Source organism: Branchiostoma floridae, chromosome 9 (genome assembly GCF_000003815.2).
Source record: "Branchiostoma floridae strain S238N-H82 chromosome 9, Bfl_VNyyK, whole genome shotgun sequence".
Lineage (NCBI taxonomy): Eukaryota > Metazoa > Chordata > Leptocardii > Amphioxiformes > Branchiostomatidae > Branchiostoma > Branchiostoma floridae.
In genome coordinates, this window is record NC_049987.1 from 21,571,200 (window position 1) to 21,588,362 (window position 17,163).

The following is a 17,163-nucleotide window of genomic DNA, read 5'->3' on the forward strand; positions in this document are numbered from 1 at the left end:
ATCATAGATTTGTACATTATCTACACAGGCTCTGCATGATGGGGATCAACTTTAGCCAGCACAGCTAGAATCTAGTGTCCACTAGATCTTTCTGCAGGCTGAAAAATAGTAGCCTCGGTGCCCTCCGATTTCTACTGGTGCTCTTTGCACTTGCTGCCCTAAAAAAGGTTTTTAAGGCAAGCCTGGTTATAATCGGATGGCATCCAGGCTAAAAAATTTGTACAAATGTTTGACATTTTTGCTAAATTTTACAATTTTTTTTCTCAGCCCAGTCTTGTGACAACTTGCTAAAATCTATGACACACACGCAAGTGGTCAAGAACAAACAGTCTAATCACATGAAATTCATTTCATAACCACATCAGCTGAAGTTGGTTAGAGTCCTCCATTTAATTTATCACTTTGGTGTGAAGGTCGGAAGTTTGCTTCTGTCAGAGAATAAGCTTTCTTTCTTCAATTTGAGAAAGTATACGTGCAAGTTGCAACACAACTAGGAGTTTAGAATTCAAATCTTAATGCGACAGATGGTAAATATCAAATTGTTGTTCTTGGTCTGGCCTGCAAATGATTGATACATGTTAAAAATGACGGAAACAGAAGACTGAGATTAGTGTTGAATATGTCCGGCTTGGTTTTGGAAAAGTAGACTATACACATTTGAATAAATAACATCCTAAACTACAAGACGATAGATGATATACAAGTTACATTTCCTAGTTTCATATCATGAGAAAAAATAGAATTCAACACCCTTTTCACTGTCTAAAGACTCTAAACTAAGCTCATAAGTAGAATTTCAAGTCATCCTTTCTTACAACACATTTACCATCATCGAAAATATAAACATTGTGTACATAACAACACAGAATTTTGTATTAAAATCTAGACCAAACTGTTGGTATACACTGATCAGAAAGTGGTCAGACATCCCTGATAATGTCTACAAATAGTTGATTTAGTAAACATTCATATTCATTGTCTACAGCTGTTAAAAAATCCCTAAGGGTGCTAAGGTCTCAGTCTCTTATGGGAAATATGTGTGACAGAACATATCGAGTTATAAAATCCCTGAACCTTAGCTTCAAAATTCATTTGAGTTGGTAGACATCATTCAGAAGCAAAGAAGACCTGTAATTTCCAACACAAAATTGGATGAAGTTCCATTTTTTTTACAAGAATACAAAAATCTATTTACATCAGGGAGTTACAACCATCCCTACACAGAAATGTGTGTGTATAGTGTGTGTGTATGTATGTGTGTGTGTATGTATGTGTGTGTGTGCGTGCGCATGTGTGAATGTGTGTGAATGCGTGTATAAACCTTCTATAACTTATGATCACTGAGGCATGTATTCAGTTGCAAAGTTGAAAATCTTTGTATACTATGGCCAATGTGTGTGTTGGAAACCACATTGCTTCAGAATCCCCAACCTTCATGTTCTGTGCCAAGTTTATCCAAACATCAAACATCCAGACTAAGATGTTCAATCAAAGGATTGGTTCAAAATTTCCATATTAAAAACGTCAAACTTACAGTCAATTACATGATTGAAACAAAATTAATTTTTTTTGCATGTACACAAATTTGTATAGGGGAAACAATTCGTGAGAGAATCTCAATCATTATCACAAGATTTGTTCTTAGATTTTCAAAATTTCATTTCATTTACTGTCACTATTTTATCCAATAAAATCTGAGACCAAAGTTTTTATGTACAAATAAGCACCTTCTAAAATTCAAGTTTCTGACAGAAATGCCCCCTTTCCAAAAACTCAAATCCCCTGAAACATGGCAGCTTTCCCCCCTTTCACTATCAATGGTACCACCACATGTCATTGTCACAAGCTGCCTTTGGAAGACTACACTTAAAGAGAGAGGGGTGCACAAGTTCATGGGTCACTGGTACAACAGTAACACACGAACATGAAAGTACACTGAAAATACAATTGTAAAAAGGGCAAGCTCTAGCCGTTTCCTAACACTTAAAATCCCACAGAGTTTTAGAAGACATTTTCAAAGCTTTCTTCAAAACTCAACAGGCATCCCTAAGTTCTCTACAAAAAAAATTTGCACCTCCAAAGACGTACACATCTTCAAGGAGATTGTGGCTAACTACAAAGACTCTTTGGCCAACTGAGAAGCTCAAGTAAAGAGCGAATGCTCCAAACCTGCATCCTGCTATGCTTTATCCATGTGCACATCAGTAGCAACACACCAACGATAGCCTCACTGTAGCCTTTGTGAGTGGTGACACCCCACAATGGCAAGCATGTAGACAGGAAAACTTAAAGTGTTGTTGGAGAATTTTACAGTACCATTGTACAAGCAATGTGGATATTGTGCATGTTACTGTAGACTGCCTCACACAGTGTTGAACATTAAAACACAGAGGCTTTTCTGAACCTGCCTGAGTGGAAAGAACATCATGGCTTTGGATGATAAAAAGTTTTTAAAAAACTGTGTTTCTACCTGAAGAGTACAAGAAAACATCTCACATGTATATCTTGTATATCTGGTCAGCATTTAAGATTTGTGCTTTTTTTTTTTCAAATATAAAATTATGTTTAAACCTCAGTGGTTGAAATGGCAGTGTTAATAATGGTGATAAAATGGTTTGGAAATTGTTGGGAACATGACTGTCTCCCTCTCCAAAAATCAAACATGCAAATCCTATCAAGAACGGGGTACAAAAATGGAAAAGACTTTCCTAGAGTTAGGATGCCCTTATGCTTGGAAACAATGCAGATATCTTCACAAATCCGTAAAATACAAAAAATGTAATCACTACAAAGTTGATACCCATGTATGTATGGCAATCGGGTCAACATCAAATATTTTCTAAGGGAAGTAACGATATGGACAAAAATTCTAATGATAAGGTTCTAAAATGCTGACTGCCAGACATAGGAAGAACAACCCACTGAAGACTATAGGCCACACCAAATTCATTTCTTGGTTCTCAAATCTAGAAAAAGAAACTGGAAGATCAAGAGAAGCACTGAGCCCTGGCTCACTCAGCTTCAGGAAGTAAAAATACTCGGACGCAAAGTTCCAAAATCCCCACAGGCTCTCTTGTGTTGCGTACTCTTGCTATACCTTTCTACCTCAAACCACAGAGGACCAAAAACATGAATTGGTGTGGCATTATTTGGTGGCATGTAAGGATACTAAAGCTAAGGGCACAACCCGCCGTACGTGCAAATACATGCTGTCTATATGCTAAAATGTGGGCAATCTTTCGGGATCCGTAAGTGGTAAGTACCGCCTCCGTACGAACTCGTAGGGAATCCGATGGATTTTGGAGCGCGCAGACACCCCCTAGATCTTAACGTGCAGGTCAAACTTCGTGTGCGTTGATGTATTCCCTCCCTGCTCTTACCAGTCGTTCCCCACGTTTTTTTAGAAATACGTGGCGGTTGTGGCCCGCCAAAAAAACGTACGGACAAATTGCACGTACAGCTGGATGTGCCCTTAGCTTAAGGGACAGGTTTGTGGACAGACGTGACAGTGGCAGTGTTGCTGCTAAGTGGCAGCTGAGGCGGCTGTGGTGACCTTTGGCTTCTTACTGCTCAGCTGGGAGATCTGCTTCTGTAGGTCGCGATTCTTGGTCTAAAGGAGTGAAGAATATTAGAATGTAAACAAGACTTAATAGGTAAACAATAGCACATTCAGTTTTTTTAAGATTGCTCACTTTAGAAGTTTGAAACAACTGGTATATGATTAAGGTTCCTGAACCAGGAGAGAAGATTACAATATACTGTAATTCCTGATTTTTTCAATGTACTGCTATGTTCAGGGTTTTCACGGTGATGCCTGTAACGTGAACTTATCATTACCGATAACGAATAATTCACATCCTTTTTCTATGTGCACTTGCCGCGACAGTGAACATTTAGTTCTGAGAAAAATTTAAATTTTCTCAGACCGTGAAAGTTTGGTACCAAGAAGACAAAGTGAATTACAGTAAGCAAGACATGTACATGTAAAAGACAACAGAAAAGAAACAATTTCAGTCACCAGCATCATATTGGAAAAAAAGAATGAAGCATTTTATTGGTGTCTGTTAGGAGACTGAAGTACAGTGGGGAAAAAATAAAGCAAATATTCAACTTGTATAAAAATTAAAATACATGTATGTTTCTTGCAATGGTCATAAGCGATTTTTTTCAGCACATCCAAACCAGTTATATGTAATCGTTTGATTGATAAAAACAAGCTATTGAAAACAATTTCTTTTAGACAATCAAAACATAAACATAAACTTTGAATTTACTGAAAAAAAAGGTTCATGAAACTGAGAAGGAATTGGCACAAGCCATGTAAGTTCTTAACACAGTTAACAGTTGGTACAAGTTGTGGTCACGAATTCACCAGGAAATGGAAAATGAGAAAAAGACAAGGAAAGCTGCCTCAGAGGAAGGAGACATCTCAGACAAATCTTAAAGAAACAGACCTGTAGAGCCTTCAGACTGTCCTGGTGTTGACTCTGGAGTGAGAGACAGAGAGAGGGAGAAAGAGAAGAAAGGAAGAGCAGTTTCACAACAGCTTCCATTGCAGAGTTTCTGGTTACAACGGTCCTCTGACTTCAAGTCAATAAAGGTCAGACATCCAGGTAACAAGGTACACAGATACTCAAGCAACTGGATAAATTTTGAAAATGGTCAGTCAAGGGATTCTATGAGTTTCCACAACTCTGCACTGAAAACAGCTGTGAACATGTCATGATTGAGAAACACAGAACACAATAGAGAGACACAAAAGAAAGACTACGTCCCTCCTCATCTTTACCAAAAGTGTTACATTTCGCATATTGGATACATACACGCAAACAGACACAGTCTCTAACCCTACGCATCGCCAAAAAATATAATATGTGCCCAGAGTTCCATATGCAAGATTTCTCCAAGTCAGACAAACGACAGTATTGTAAAAGATGTGCCACCTGAAGTGACTCCACAGCATCCTGGTGGTTCTTCTGCATGTTCTGAATCTTGTTTCTCATCTCCTTTTCCGTCTCCCACTGACCAGCCTTCAGCTCTGTGATCTGTACAACACACGAACATCACTTGCTTTTAATGTGCTAGCTATGTTGATGAAGGTGAGACATTCAACTAATAAGCTACACAAGGTAACAGTTACTATAGTGACTAGATAACCTTTGGAAACAGTCAGACATTTGGAAATGGTCAAACCTTTCAGACAGCATCTGCTGCTTTTTTGCCAGTGACTGGGTGGAAGATGGTGGGTGCTGTTTTAAACGTCTGACCGTTATTAAACTTTATCCATGTGCTTGAGTAGCATTTACCTTTGCATAATGTGTTAGATACTTTTTAAAATATGGCTGTTACCTATTGTCAAAACCAGAACTCAACCTTGTGCTGCTTGTGTTTTTTACCAATATGCTATTACTACTACTACTACTACTACTACTACTACTACTACTACTACATTGTATCTTACAGAAAATTATAAGTCCTTGAAATTTGACATTTACTCACACTCGCATATACCATTTAGCTTGTTGGCTGCGTGACAGAGGCCTTAATTGTGCTGCCTGGAATACTGTTATAAGAATAGGCAAAACAAAAACAAAAAACAAGACAGTACCTTTTTTTCCTTCTCCAGGAGTAGCTTGTCTTTCTGCTCGATCTGTTTCTTCAGACTGGCGACCTCCTCGCGCAGCTGGGTCATGGCGATCATCTGGTCTGTGCTTGTGATGTCCGCCAACTCAGAGGAGCTGGGGGAACAGATGTTAAAATGGAAGCAAACATTACAGCCAGGAATGCTTGAAGAAGTACAAAGTTCTGAGAGTAAGTATACATACTTAAAGTTTAAAGAGAAGTGTGTGAAAGGCCCCTGTATGTATTATTAAGTACACGTGTTAATGGACACCAATGCCAGAGAGTGATTGTTTTATAGTGCATACAGAACATAATTTAAAAACTAAATTGGTGACTTGAAATTTGCAAAGACACTGGCAATTTTTGTAACTGAAATACATATCCATCTAAAAAAGTTAAGGCAGAAATAAGGACTCACAACAAATTTAGTTTGTAAACGCTTAACTGTAAATTCAGCAAGAAGTTGAAGCACCATGCCACATGTAAAGCTAACATAGACTTCATAAATTGCCAGTGTCTTTGTAAATTCACCGTGATCAGTGTTGAGTTCATCCGTACTCTATAAAGAAGGGAAATCCTCGCCCATACCTTGCCAAGCCATTAGCTCTCTGATCCAACTTTGGTTTCTTTAGAGGGACCAGATTTGAACTAGAGGTAGTAGGCAAAGCTTGCCTGTACCTTGCACTGCCATTGGCAGTGGATTTTTCCACCTTGGCCTTCTTGTTGCTGCTGTGGTGGTGGTGATGGTGATGATGGTGGTGGTGGCCGGTGGAAGACCTGGAGAAAAGAGTCGTCGAGATGCCACTGAAGTCAGTGAAGAGAGGAAGAGATGACTACAGTCCAAACACACACAACATGTGCAATGATGACGAGACCAGGGTGGGTTGCAAGGAGGAAATTGGATCAACCTTAGGGGGATAAAAACTTAGCCATGCTTGGGATTGCGTTTTTGCAACAAAAGCGCCACCTACATCTGCTTCACATAGCAGTGAGAAGAAAACCTCCAGTAAGACATGTAAGCTCTGAGGAAGGTGTCTGAGAGACATCGAAACATAAGCAAAGTAAGTAACTACTGGTTGTGTAAAAGAATATTCTTCCATATCCTTTTAACTTAAAATTTGCATGTCCCCAAAGCTGTTTTATTATGCCAAAGTGTGGTACTAAAAAAGCTTCTACCAGCCCTTCCCTTCATTTCCTATCTAGTACGAATGCTTCCAATGTCTGACAATCAGACCATGAAAGGTACAGTTTCAGTGTTGTATAACAGTTGACATTTGATCGACGAAACTACTATCTGGTAGCTTGAGTATCAGCCTGTTACTGGGACTCCCATACTAGTTGGTGAGGATGTATGGGAGCCACAGTAAACAAACCAGGCTGATACTCAGGCTACCGGACAGTACTTTTGTCAATCAAATTGCAGAGCAAATGTCACCCTAACTGTGAAACAGCTCTCCCTGTAATCCTGTAAGGTGTACCTGTGGTGCTTGGACTTGTCCTTGTGGTGCGAGTTGTGGTGTGAGCCTGAGTGAGACGAGACGTGGCCGTGGTCGGCGTGTTTCCTCTTCTTGGCTTTCTGCAGCGCCCGTTTGTAGGCCAGAGTGCACAGCCAGCACAGGAGCTTCCCGTCCACCTGTATGCAGGAATGGTGCAAGAATAGATAGATAACGTTACATAGTGTCATTTCATTTTCAAGACTATTAGGTAGAATAGTATTCGTAAGATTACAGCCATTTGACGTCTGCATCTGTGAGCACGATCGACGTCAAACAGGGACGTTAGTAAATCTCCAGGCAGATTCCAAAGCTGGCTAAGGAGTATGGCTGGCCAAAGGGAGTCATCAGCCACTGGGAGTCAAACACACTCCTAGGTCAGCTTCACTCCTCTGGCAGATTTTGATACTATCTTATGCTACCATGAGATCTGCTTGGAAATTAGACCTAAGTGCCAGAACCAATGAAGTAAAGATCAGTTGAGTTCAGGGATCTGAAGGATGCTACCAGGCTCATGTCTGTGCCACTTTCCATGTGGCTTTGCTGTGAAGAAATCCTGTTGAGAACCCTGAAGTCATTTGATAAGACATGCACTTTCTTATGTGTAGAAAGTACATGATGTACATAGACCCCACCAACCTTTTTCTTGCTGTCGTCCTTCCTGTCGAAGGCACACCTGAGCTTGCACTGGTCGCAGGTGGAGGGGGGGCCGTACTTCCGCTCCAGGTTGGTGCATCTCTGGCACTTGGACCCGATAAACGCCGCGATCAGGTTACAGAACTCACAGATGGTTGGCTGGAGAAACAAGATATAGAAAAATGAAATACAGAATTTATCTAAATTTAAGCTCATACTTTATTTTCTCTGGTTGGAAAACTCAGAATTTCTGTTACACAAGGTTTAAACTTCTGTTGACATAATTTTAGTTGGATGGTTCACCCGCTCTTTTTTTGTTATTTGTCTGTGAAAACTCAAAAAGAAATAAGACTCAAACCTGAACAACTTACTGCCTTACAGTACAGAAGTGACCACTTCTAGTTCTACATAAGGACCATCTGACTCATTCTGAGGTCTTCTTGTGCAGTTTTGACAAATGGGACGGACAAATTCACTCACTGCCTGTTTTTTAGACCAGGTTACAAAACTCACAACTTGTCTTCTTAGGCAAGAGCACAGCAAATAAGTAGTGTCTACAAACAAGCTGAAGTATGTTTCTATGATGCCATCACCCAGAGTTTGGTACCACTTGCACTTGAGTGCTGGTAGCATTTACAATCACAGTCAGAGGATGTCAATTATGACAGAAATACACAATCCACAAGTCCTGATGTTTAACATGTACTCACTGTTCCATAGGCCTTGACGCTCTGTGCACATTTCTTACAGATGGTGCTCTTACTGTGGCAAAGAAACAAACAAGGGGAAGGTTAGAAATTCACCCTTTCAAATATGCACCTTTCCTTTATAGGTTAGCAACATTTCAGTTTGACAAACATTCTCCCTACTAAAATAGCACTTTGGTGCCTATTTAGCTAAATTGCTTACGGGATTAGCCAGTAGTGAGAGGTTTAACTATTCTGACTATCAAATTCTGTGATTCAATGTATAGTTAAAGTGCTACCTGCAAGTTTCCATCTGTTAGTCTGTTAGAGGTGCATCAGTAAAGCACAGATGTATTGGTTGCAGATGTCGACAAAGATTTCTTTGTTTTTGATACTGATACGGAAATGAAAATATCATTTTTCAACTTCCATATCTAATGTAGTATTCCAAGGCTACAATTGCAAGAGCAACTTACTTTTCCTGCTGAAACTCGGCCCTGCAGTACAGGCATTTCACGACAGGGTGCGCTTGACGACAATCCTAGACACAAAGAATAGTTGACAGAATCAGATCACATATCAAGAACATTTCATCTCTGTGAATAACGATTAACGATCTCTGTCTAGTTAGACTATTAAAGAGCAACTTGATTTGACAGAAAAAAGCAAATCTGAATATATTTCAATTGTTAGAATATATTTGTTGCATGGTATGATCATAAAATCATACTTTCTTGAAGATAAATAAAGTCTTTCTGCTTTGAAACAGCTTGAACGAATCGCAAATCATGTAAACACACGCCCTGGGCTAGTCCCATTTGAATCCGCCGCCTTGCCCCACATAAAAGACGGATGTTCAAAAGTCCGATCGATCGCCTTTTCATAACACAAATTTTCAAACAACTCCACAGCGCTGAAAACTGTACGTCCACCATATATTGGACAAAATTTTTCTAATTAACAAAGTTGTGTACGTTTGAAATGAGAAGGCGATCTGATGGACAAAAACGTGATGATGCCGATGGCCTAGAAAAAAACACAACGAAAGCTCGCCTGCCCCCCTCCCCACTATAATTTGACAGGACTTCACACCTACGGTTTTGTGAAGTTTGGACGGAGTTTTAAGAAAAACTTCACTACAAAAACAATCTATACATCCTATGGGTCCGTTCTAACATTTCGGTGGTGTCCAACATGTTTCTAAAACGTGCAATATTGACTTTTGTTGCGTTTAAAAACAGGATTTTGGTGGCGCAGCGTTAGTTGTTTCTCATGCCGCAGAAAACACTCACCTTACACAACTGTTGTCCCTGCGAAAGCTCCTCGAACGGGTGCCTGCTGTTGCACTTGGTGCAGGCGAACAGCGGGGCAGCGCCTATCCCCGCAGACATGACTGTGTTTTCCGAAATTAGAGCTCTTTTTTCGTAACGAAAATGGGCAAAAAATACGGCAGGAAGTCGGGATATTTGCAGCGATTTGGGTGGGTCAGAGCGCATGCGTCAACTTTGACATTTCTTGGAGGTCATTGCCCTCTCTTCTCTGCATCTTCATGTCTTTTGATAGTCAAAAATTCACTTCCAGATTTGACATTTTACACTATTCTGGAAGCTGTCATGCAAATAACTGAAATCAATGAGGTTCGAATCTTCCTTGTTTGATGCATGACAAGGCATTTCCACATCTTGAATCTACTGCAGAATCACTCCAATCCGATAGATGTCTCTTAAACAGTCATTCCCGTTGGTGACATTGATGTATGATGTTGCTTTCTGGGGAAAGACCAACTACAACTGTATAGGGGGTGAAATCCTATATTCATTTCAATCTTACAGAAAGTTGTGCACTTAAAAACGTAACAAATTCACTTTGGCAGTGAAGGTAAAGACCGGAGGTTTGAAACATTGGCACATCTGTTTTGAAGTAATTATTTTTCATGGCTTCACAGGAAAGTTCATGTACCGTTTCCTTAAATGGTTAAACCCCAGTAGTGTACGTCATATTCTGGTTCCGGTTCGGAATTTCAAGTGACCAGATATCGAAGTAGTCCCTAAAAAAAAGGGGTCCGAACCGGAACCTTCTGCCAAAGATGGCGGAGAAAGTTGGTGACTGACACAGGTAAGTTTGAAGTTCTTCTGTGTTATGGCAGTTGCGTGAAAAACAACATATCACTCGTACATCCACTGAAAATTTTCCTGGAATGAATAATCTAGCTCTCTAGCAGCTCTAAATGACAAAATCTAGACCTATCGCTGACTGGAGACCGCTGTAACCAGGCGCTGCGTGACGCGTGAGCTTCATCATCCCAAGAAAACAAGCAGACCGGCTCACATTTATTATCACACCCGGCTACCCGCCCGGGCCCCCTTCCAACACTTTTCACATCCAGTCGGCAAGAATTATCAACATCCAGTGGGAGATTGCAGCCAAACCTCGACATCTTGCTGTCAAGTTTTTCTTTATTACCCATCACAGGCCGGGTTGGCGGCCAACTTCGCAGCGAAATATTTTTTCTAACTTCCAACAAGAGGGTCCAACTTTTCCGCCCGCAGTGGAGTCTAGTGGAGACATAATGAACTACTGTTTGTTGTGTAGCAAAGTCCATCCACACGGCTTCATCTCATCTATGTCCAGTTTGGACAGATTTGAACAATTTTCTTGCAGGAAATTTTCGAGTATTTTTCTGTGTAACGTTATTTGCAGAGTAGAGTACTACTGCACATGTACAAGTACTACAACCTTTTTTCAATTCATCATCAAGCCATACAACTTCTTACATGCTCCAGATATTATACGACTTGTCAACTTTTTTTTACAGGTTCTGGACGATGAATAAGATCAGCTAGAACCATCAGTCAGTGCAGCCATAGGAATTGATAGGAATTGAAGAAGATAACTAGATGATGGAGTAAGATTTTAATCAGTATAGTTTGGAAAGTTTTTAAGAAATAGGTCATTTGTTTGAAATAGCTTAGAATTAAGTTCAGGAAAAAAAATTGTTTTGAAAAAAAGTGTACAATTAATATTTCAAAAAGTATTCATTTTTGCAAGCACCAATAAATTAATCTGGGGAAAAAGGCATTCTAATCAGACAACATGGTGCACCCCACATCAATTTCATCATTAAATTGGAGGAAAAATGACCTGATTCAATCTACACTAAAAAGAGACCTGCAAATTGACCAAGGAGCTACCCAGCTATATTATGTGGGGGGAATGTGTCGTTTTACCTTCCGGCTGCCAGCTCTTGTACATGTAAGTGAAGACATGCAAGTTGCCATGGCAAGGTTCTTGATTGACGGCGAGATCCAGCGACACCTTGAGGGAGGTCGACTGCTGAATTGGTGTCTCCAAACTGTGAAGCTCACGGCTGTACATACAACAGGTAAGATTGTCTTGTTTGACCCATTTTAGATGAACAGTTTTTTTTAATGATGATACTCTAAAAATCATGTTGTGGTAGTCACGCAATCCACGCAGACCAAAATTATATTTTTGAGGTCAGATTTGTATTCGAAGTATATACTATACACAAAGTTTTTTCTTGTATCTTCAAGGATAGCGAAAATATTGGTGTTTTCACATATTTGATTAGCTGAATCGGATTTTATTGCCCCTGGATCCCAATTATTCAGGATTATTCATAATTTTTAAACTAGATATGTAAATTTCAATTCAGCATGTTACAAAACCCTGGTATACCAACTTTTTTCCTTGTATCTTGTATGACAGCGGTGATATTGTAAACTTTCATATTTAATTAGCTAGCCTGGAGAAATTACAGCATAATTTTCGATTTGATCATGCTACTGTAAATCTCCTAAGGAATGATTCAATGAATGCTTCAAAATAAACATGCATGTTTCAGGTGATGGTAACTGCCTTCTTCATGCTGTTGCAACATACATGTGGGGAGTGCAGGACAGTGAGTGCATTCTACGACAACAGGTGTACAATTCCATCTGGTTGGATCCCAATGGAGTGCTCAGGGCACGCTGGGAACGTCAAAGAAGAAAAAGAAATGCGTTGTATCCTGGAGGTGGTCTTCAATATAGCCTTGAGGTAATGTTGTCCTTTCGAACAAAGCACTGCACTACAAATGTTGGTTCAATAATTGAGGGTTTGTAATACAGTGTAGCTGACAGTTGCATCATTGAATGTTGTTGAATCTTTAAAAAGTTCTAATCATACAGTCTCCTTTAATAGGATTGGGAAAGAGAGTGGCAACTGATGGTAACCATGGCAACACCAGAGCCACACAACCCAGTGAATGGCCAACACTGCTACAGGTCTCTTGAAGAGTTCCATGTCTTCACGCTGGCCAACGTCCTGCGTCGCCCCATCATCATCATCGCCGATCCCGTTTTCAGAGATGTGGAGGGCCATTCCCTAGCTCCTGTCCACTTTGGAGGGATCTACCTCCCTCTGCTGTGGAGGCCTCAGCATTGTGTACGGCATCCCATCGTCCTCGCATTTCATAATCAGCACTTCACACCGCTGATCGCAGAGCAAGCCGTGCCAGCTCCAAACGGCCCTGCCTCATCCCAGAGTGCGCCCCCTGTCCAACAGCAAGCCATTCCGCTGACAGGACGTGATCTACGGCCCTTACCAGTGCAGTACCTACATCCCAGAGAGGAGAATGGGGTTATGGAATTGCTGCATCAGTATCTCCACATTGTGGAGGTCCCTCTCGGTGACAACGGCCATGTCCCTGCTGCCATGATTGATGGCCCATCCGTTCCTGCCGAGCTCAACTTCATCCCTGACCTGCTGCAGTATGACTGGAGTGGCCAACGTGCGAGCGCCAGGGAATCTGGGGCTCCGGAGGCTGAGGCATCTGGCTCGCAATGTTCCCAAGGGGCAGAGGGGCTGTCTGTGTCGGGGCAGCATCAGGATCAGAGCCTGTTGGTGAACAAGCTGCAACAGGTCCGTCTTGCTAACCCCCCTCCGGATCTTCCTCTGAATCCCCCAACTGATATCCTTCCAAATCCCCCTGACCACCCTATCAATCCCCCTCCTGGTCCCTCCCCCAATCCTCTTATTCTCCTACCCGATGCTGTAGATGCAGTAGTCCAAACACAAGCACCTGGAGGAACAGTGGGGTCCCAAGGGAGCGTCTCCCAACAACAGAACCATGTCAACGGTCCTCCATCGGCAAGGCCACCATCGGAAAACAAACCATCGTATGCGGCAGCTGTCAGAACAAACTTAAAGGCACCCCATACAACAACACCAAAGAGAAGACCCAGTTTTCCAGTGGCATCTCAGAAAAAAGAAATGAGATGCTTAACTGATGGTTGTCCCAACAAACCGATTCCAAGCCGTGGAAGGCTTTGCAAGCAATGTAATTCACAAAAGAGGCAACAGTCTAGAAATAGGAACCCGTCATCAGCACCGGCAACCAGAAGAAAGGAGAGGCCACCTTCAGCTGCAGGGGGAAGATCAATGTCTGCTCCCGCAAAAAGTCCGTCAATGACAAGGAAAATGCCTCCTATGGAAGTCGGTGGATCAACCAACCCAAAAAATCAGAACGGTACAGACACAGGAAGGTCGGCATATCTGGCCAATGCCTCTTCATTAGATGTGCCTTCTAGCTACAGTAATGGCGTAAGCAGAGTGTCTCCAAGTACAATTCAGGAGCAGAGAGTAGTAGCAAGTGACATTGTTCCAGTCTCAGAGACAAATGGCAGCTACTGCAACCAAAGATCTCATTGGTGATAATGTTACTAACTCTTCACACTGTAGAAGAGAGAGTTGTGAGGGACTTGCTTTAGACAACACGAGAGGACTGTGTTACCAGTGTTGGAGTGAGGAGCAAGCAAGGGTCAAGAATAGCAGAACACATGAACTGCCAACAACAAATGGTGAAACCTCACAACCTGCAGCTGGTGCCAAATGCGCTATTCCTTCTTGCCTGAACATTGTAAGAAAAGGATCAGTGTGTGACGACTGCATTAGAATTGTGGAAAGGGATCAAAGGCATAGCACAGGACCCTCAAGAGCAGTGTCTACAAGAGAAAGCTACGCTGATGTCCTAAGAGCAGCAACAAGATTGCAAGGTATGTACAGTCTGCTGTCAATTGTATTCACTATATGCCGCTTTGTTGAGTTATGTTCCCTGCCAACAGTACAAAATGTTGAATAAAGATCAATGTTCAGGCTATAATATTAATGTCAAAGGAATAAATTCAAAAGACTTACTGTTTAATTAAAAGCTGTCCCTTGTCAAACCTCAACATAGTTGTGTCAAGAGCAATAATATTTGAAGGTACACCCCGAAACATACTATCTTTTGTCACTTGCATTCACATGTACAGGTACCAGTGCATCCCCAGCCACCACTACGAGACAAACACAACCAACCTCACAGCCACCTCAGCAAGGGAACGCTGCATGTGTGTACAAGGGCTGCAACAACAATGGGCAGCAGCAGCATGGAGATTTGTGTCCACAGCATTACCAAAAGTTGTACCCGTACAGCAGGGCCAATAGTGTACAGTCAAATGAGTCTTCTGATGTTCCAGGAGAAACAATGCCACCTCAGGCAAACCCTGGTCCATCTACTTCTGCGTCAAATGGGTTGCCTCCTTTAAATTTTCATGCCCCAGTTTTAATTAACATTTACACTGATCAACAAGCTGCAGGTAACACTGTAACCAGGATGATACAGCAGCTTAGTGATGTTCAGCAAATTGCCAACAGTACAGGATATCAAACTCCACCTGCCAGCACCAGCAGATGTGCAAGCCAAGCTTCCAACCATTCCCAGAGCACACAAAGTTCTCCAAACGGCGCAGGGCAGTCTGGTCCAGAAGGCTCCCCTGAACAAAATAATGAGGTCTGCTGGTGTGGCAGACCAGGAATTCCAGAGTGCAGAAACCTCTGTAGGACTTGCCATGACAGATGTAGACAGAGCTGTTCATCTTAACAAGATTATCATGTTGTTTGTCCTTTCTATTGAAGTTTTTAGCTAATGTAGCTAAAAGTTTGAATTTTTCTTAATATAGCAGTTGATGAAAGATCATGAAGGAACTACAAATAGTATTCTAAGAGTGAATAGCAAGAAAAAAGACTTCTACTTGTATCTAGGAAATAGAAAAATAAGAAGTAACTATAGAATAAACTTCCGTGAACTCATGCAAATCATTGTTGAAAAAGACAAAAGTGTAAGATTTACTGTAACTTGCTGCTACAGCAATTCCAAGAGTATACTATATAAGAAGTCTATTTTTCAGATGACATCTATTTGTACATGTCCCAAACCTTAGGACATTGTTGACAATGTTATACTTTATTGTAAAGTGGGGATAGTTACATCAATTTACCAAAGTTACATTTGTACCTGTCAGATAGAAAGGGACAAAAAAAATTTTAGATATTAGAAATGTGACTTGCACCGACTTCTATGCAAAAGAGGTTCCATTCCTTTACCTCAGCATCTATATGTTGGTGGCATTTGTAGCAGAAAGTGCCTGTGCCTGTGATGTAATCATGCTGAATGATTGGTCTTTTAGCAAATGTTTTATGTAATATTTTACAAGACCTCTCCCTACTGCCTAACCCCACAATGAATCCAAATTTCATGCCAAAAGTCCTCAGTAGGGAGATGGTTTAAAAGGACAAATGTACTGTATTTGTAGCTGGACCTTTCCAGTTGGATGAAAAGTGAGGTGGGGGAGAATCCAAGAAAGCTACTACCCACCCAAACTATTTGTGGTGAAGCAGCTGAACGTAAAATTGTCTTCTCTGTAGTACAGATATTGTAACATGAAAAGTTGAAAGCCATATGGTGACTTGTGGCCAAGCCATTGTGTGATGCAGTTGAAAGGCCATAAGTTTCAACTCTGTTCCAAGATGTTACCTCTCTGAAGTAAGAATTTTATCATGGCTTTTAAATTATGAAATTGTTTGACATGTTGGGTCTTTGATTGATCCATATTTTTCCAGTGGGACACAGAAAACTTGTTTTGACCAAACGTGTATAAAGATTTAGGCCAGTAGGCAACAAAGAACTGCAAGTCCATTTATATTTCAGAGATTTTTGCGAACTGTACTGAAACTGTACTGATGATGATGTGCTGAAACACTGTAAAATGATTTTGGTCACCCGGTTGTGACATCAATGTCGGTAAACACTGGTTCCCTCTATATCGTGATATATATTATTGTTGTAAACGTAAATGAATTTGCAGTACTGGAATGTGTACATACGTAATTTAAGATAATATATGTCAGTTTTTGTCCACTTTTGTTGCAATATCAAAAAACATGTTTCCTATCCAAAATAGCTGCAAAAAATTAACCCGAAGCTAGAGAGATGTTATAATTTTTGTCATAAACTTTCTGGCGTAACAGCTCTCTACAATATATGTGTAGATAGGAAAGATGTTTTTCACAGATAAGTGTTTCTGTTGTGTTGCAATATCCATGTTCAGGGTTTGAATTTGTATATAATATCCATCTTGTTCTGTGTTACTGATTAATATTTAGTTAGTGTCACTATGTCTTACGGCTGGTTTACACGAGGCAAAAAAATGACTTGTCCTTAAAATGTCCTACGATGTTCAACGCACAGTGCATGTCCTAGGATGCTTTTTGTCCTATGACGCGCCGTGCATTGAAAATGAAAACTGCCCTAGGACAAACGACGTATGTCTTGCAAAGTGCCTCGTGAAAACTGGCCCTTATTATGCAGCTGTGTTGATGGGAGGAAGACTGTCATGGAAGTC

The 17,163-nt window shown here is 40.9% G+C and overlaps 2 protein-coding genes across 6 annotated transcripts; one reads left to right on the plus strand and one right to left on the minus strand.

The window, feature by feature from the left end:
- Positions 1–1,563: 1,563 nt before the first annotated feature.
- Positions 1,564–9,990, minus strand: LOC118422611 (protein FAM76A-like). Of its 5 annotated transcripts, none has more exons than XM_035830259.1 (10): positions 9,730–9,990; positions 8,914–8,978; positions 8,462–8,513; positions 7,755–7,910; positions 7,101–7,255; positions 6,301–6,399; positions 5,609–5,738; positions 4,944–5,045; positions 4,455–4,487; positions 1,564–3,610 (listed from the first exon to the last, which is right to left on the minus strand). In XM_035830259.1, the coding sequence occupies exons 1-10, from the start codon at positions 9,931–9,933 to the stop codon at positions 3,524–3,526; spliced, it is 1,083 nt and encodes a 360-aa protein (XP_035686152.1). In that variant the 5' UTR covers positions 9,934–9,990; the 3' UTR covers positions 1,564–3,523. The 5 variants fall into 5 exon arrangements, with proteins under 5 accessions (XP_035686152.1, XP_035686151.1, XP_035686149.1 ...); XM_035830258.1 differs by having other exon boundaries at positions 6,301–6,426; positions 9,730–9,988; XM_035830256.1 differs by having other exon boundaries at positions 6,211–6,399; positions 9,730–9,987.
- Positions 9,991–11,157: 1,167 nt separating this feature from the next.
- LOC118422444 (tumor necrosis factor alpha-induced protein 3-like) lies at positions 11,158–14,398 on the plus strand. Its single transcript, XM_035830019.1, has 3 exons — positions 11,158–11,819; positions 12,303–12,496; positions 12,641–14,398. Exons 1-3 carry the CDS (start codon positions 11,531–11,533, stop codon positions 14,150–14,152), a joined length of 1,995 nt encoding a protein of 664 aa, XP_035685912.1. The 5' UTR covers positions 11,158–11,530; the 3' UTR covers positions 14,153–14,398.
- The last annotated feature ends 2,765 nt before the right edge of the window (positions 14,399–17,163 follow it).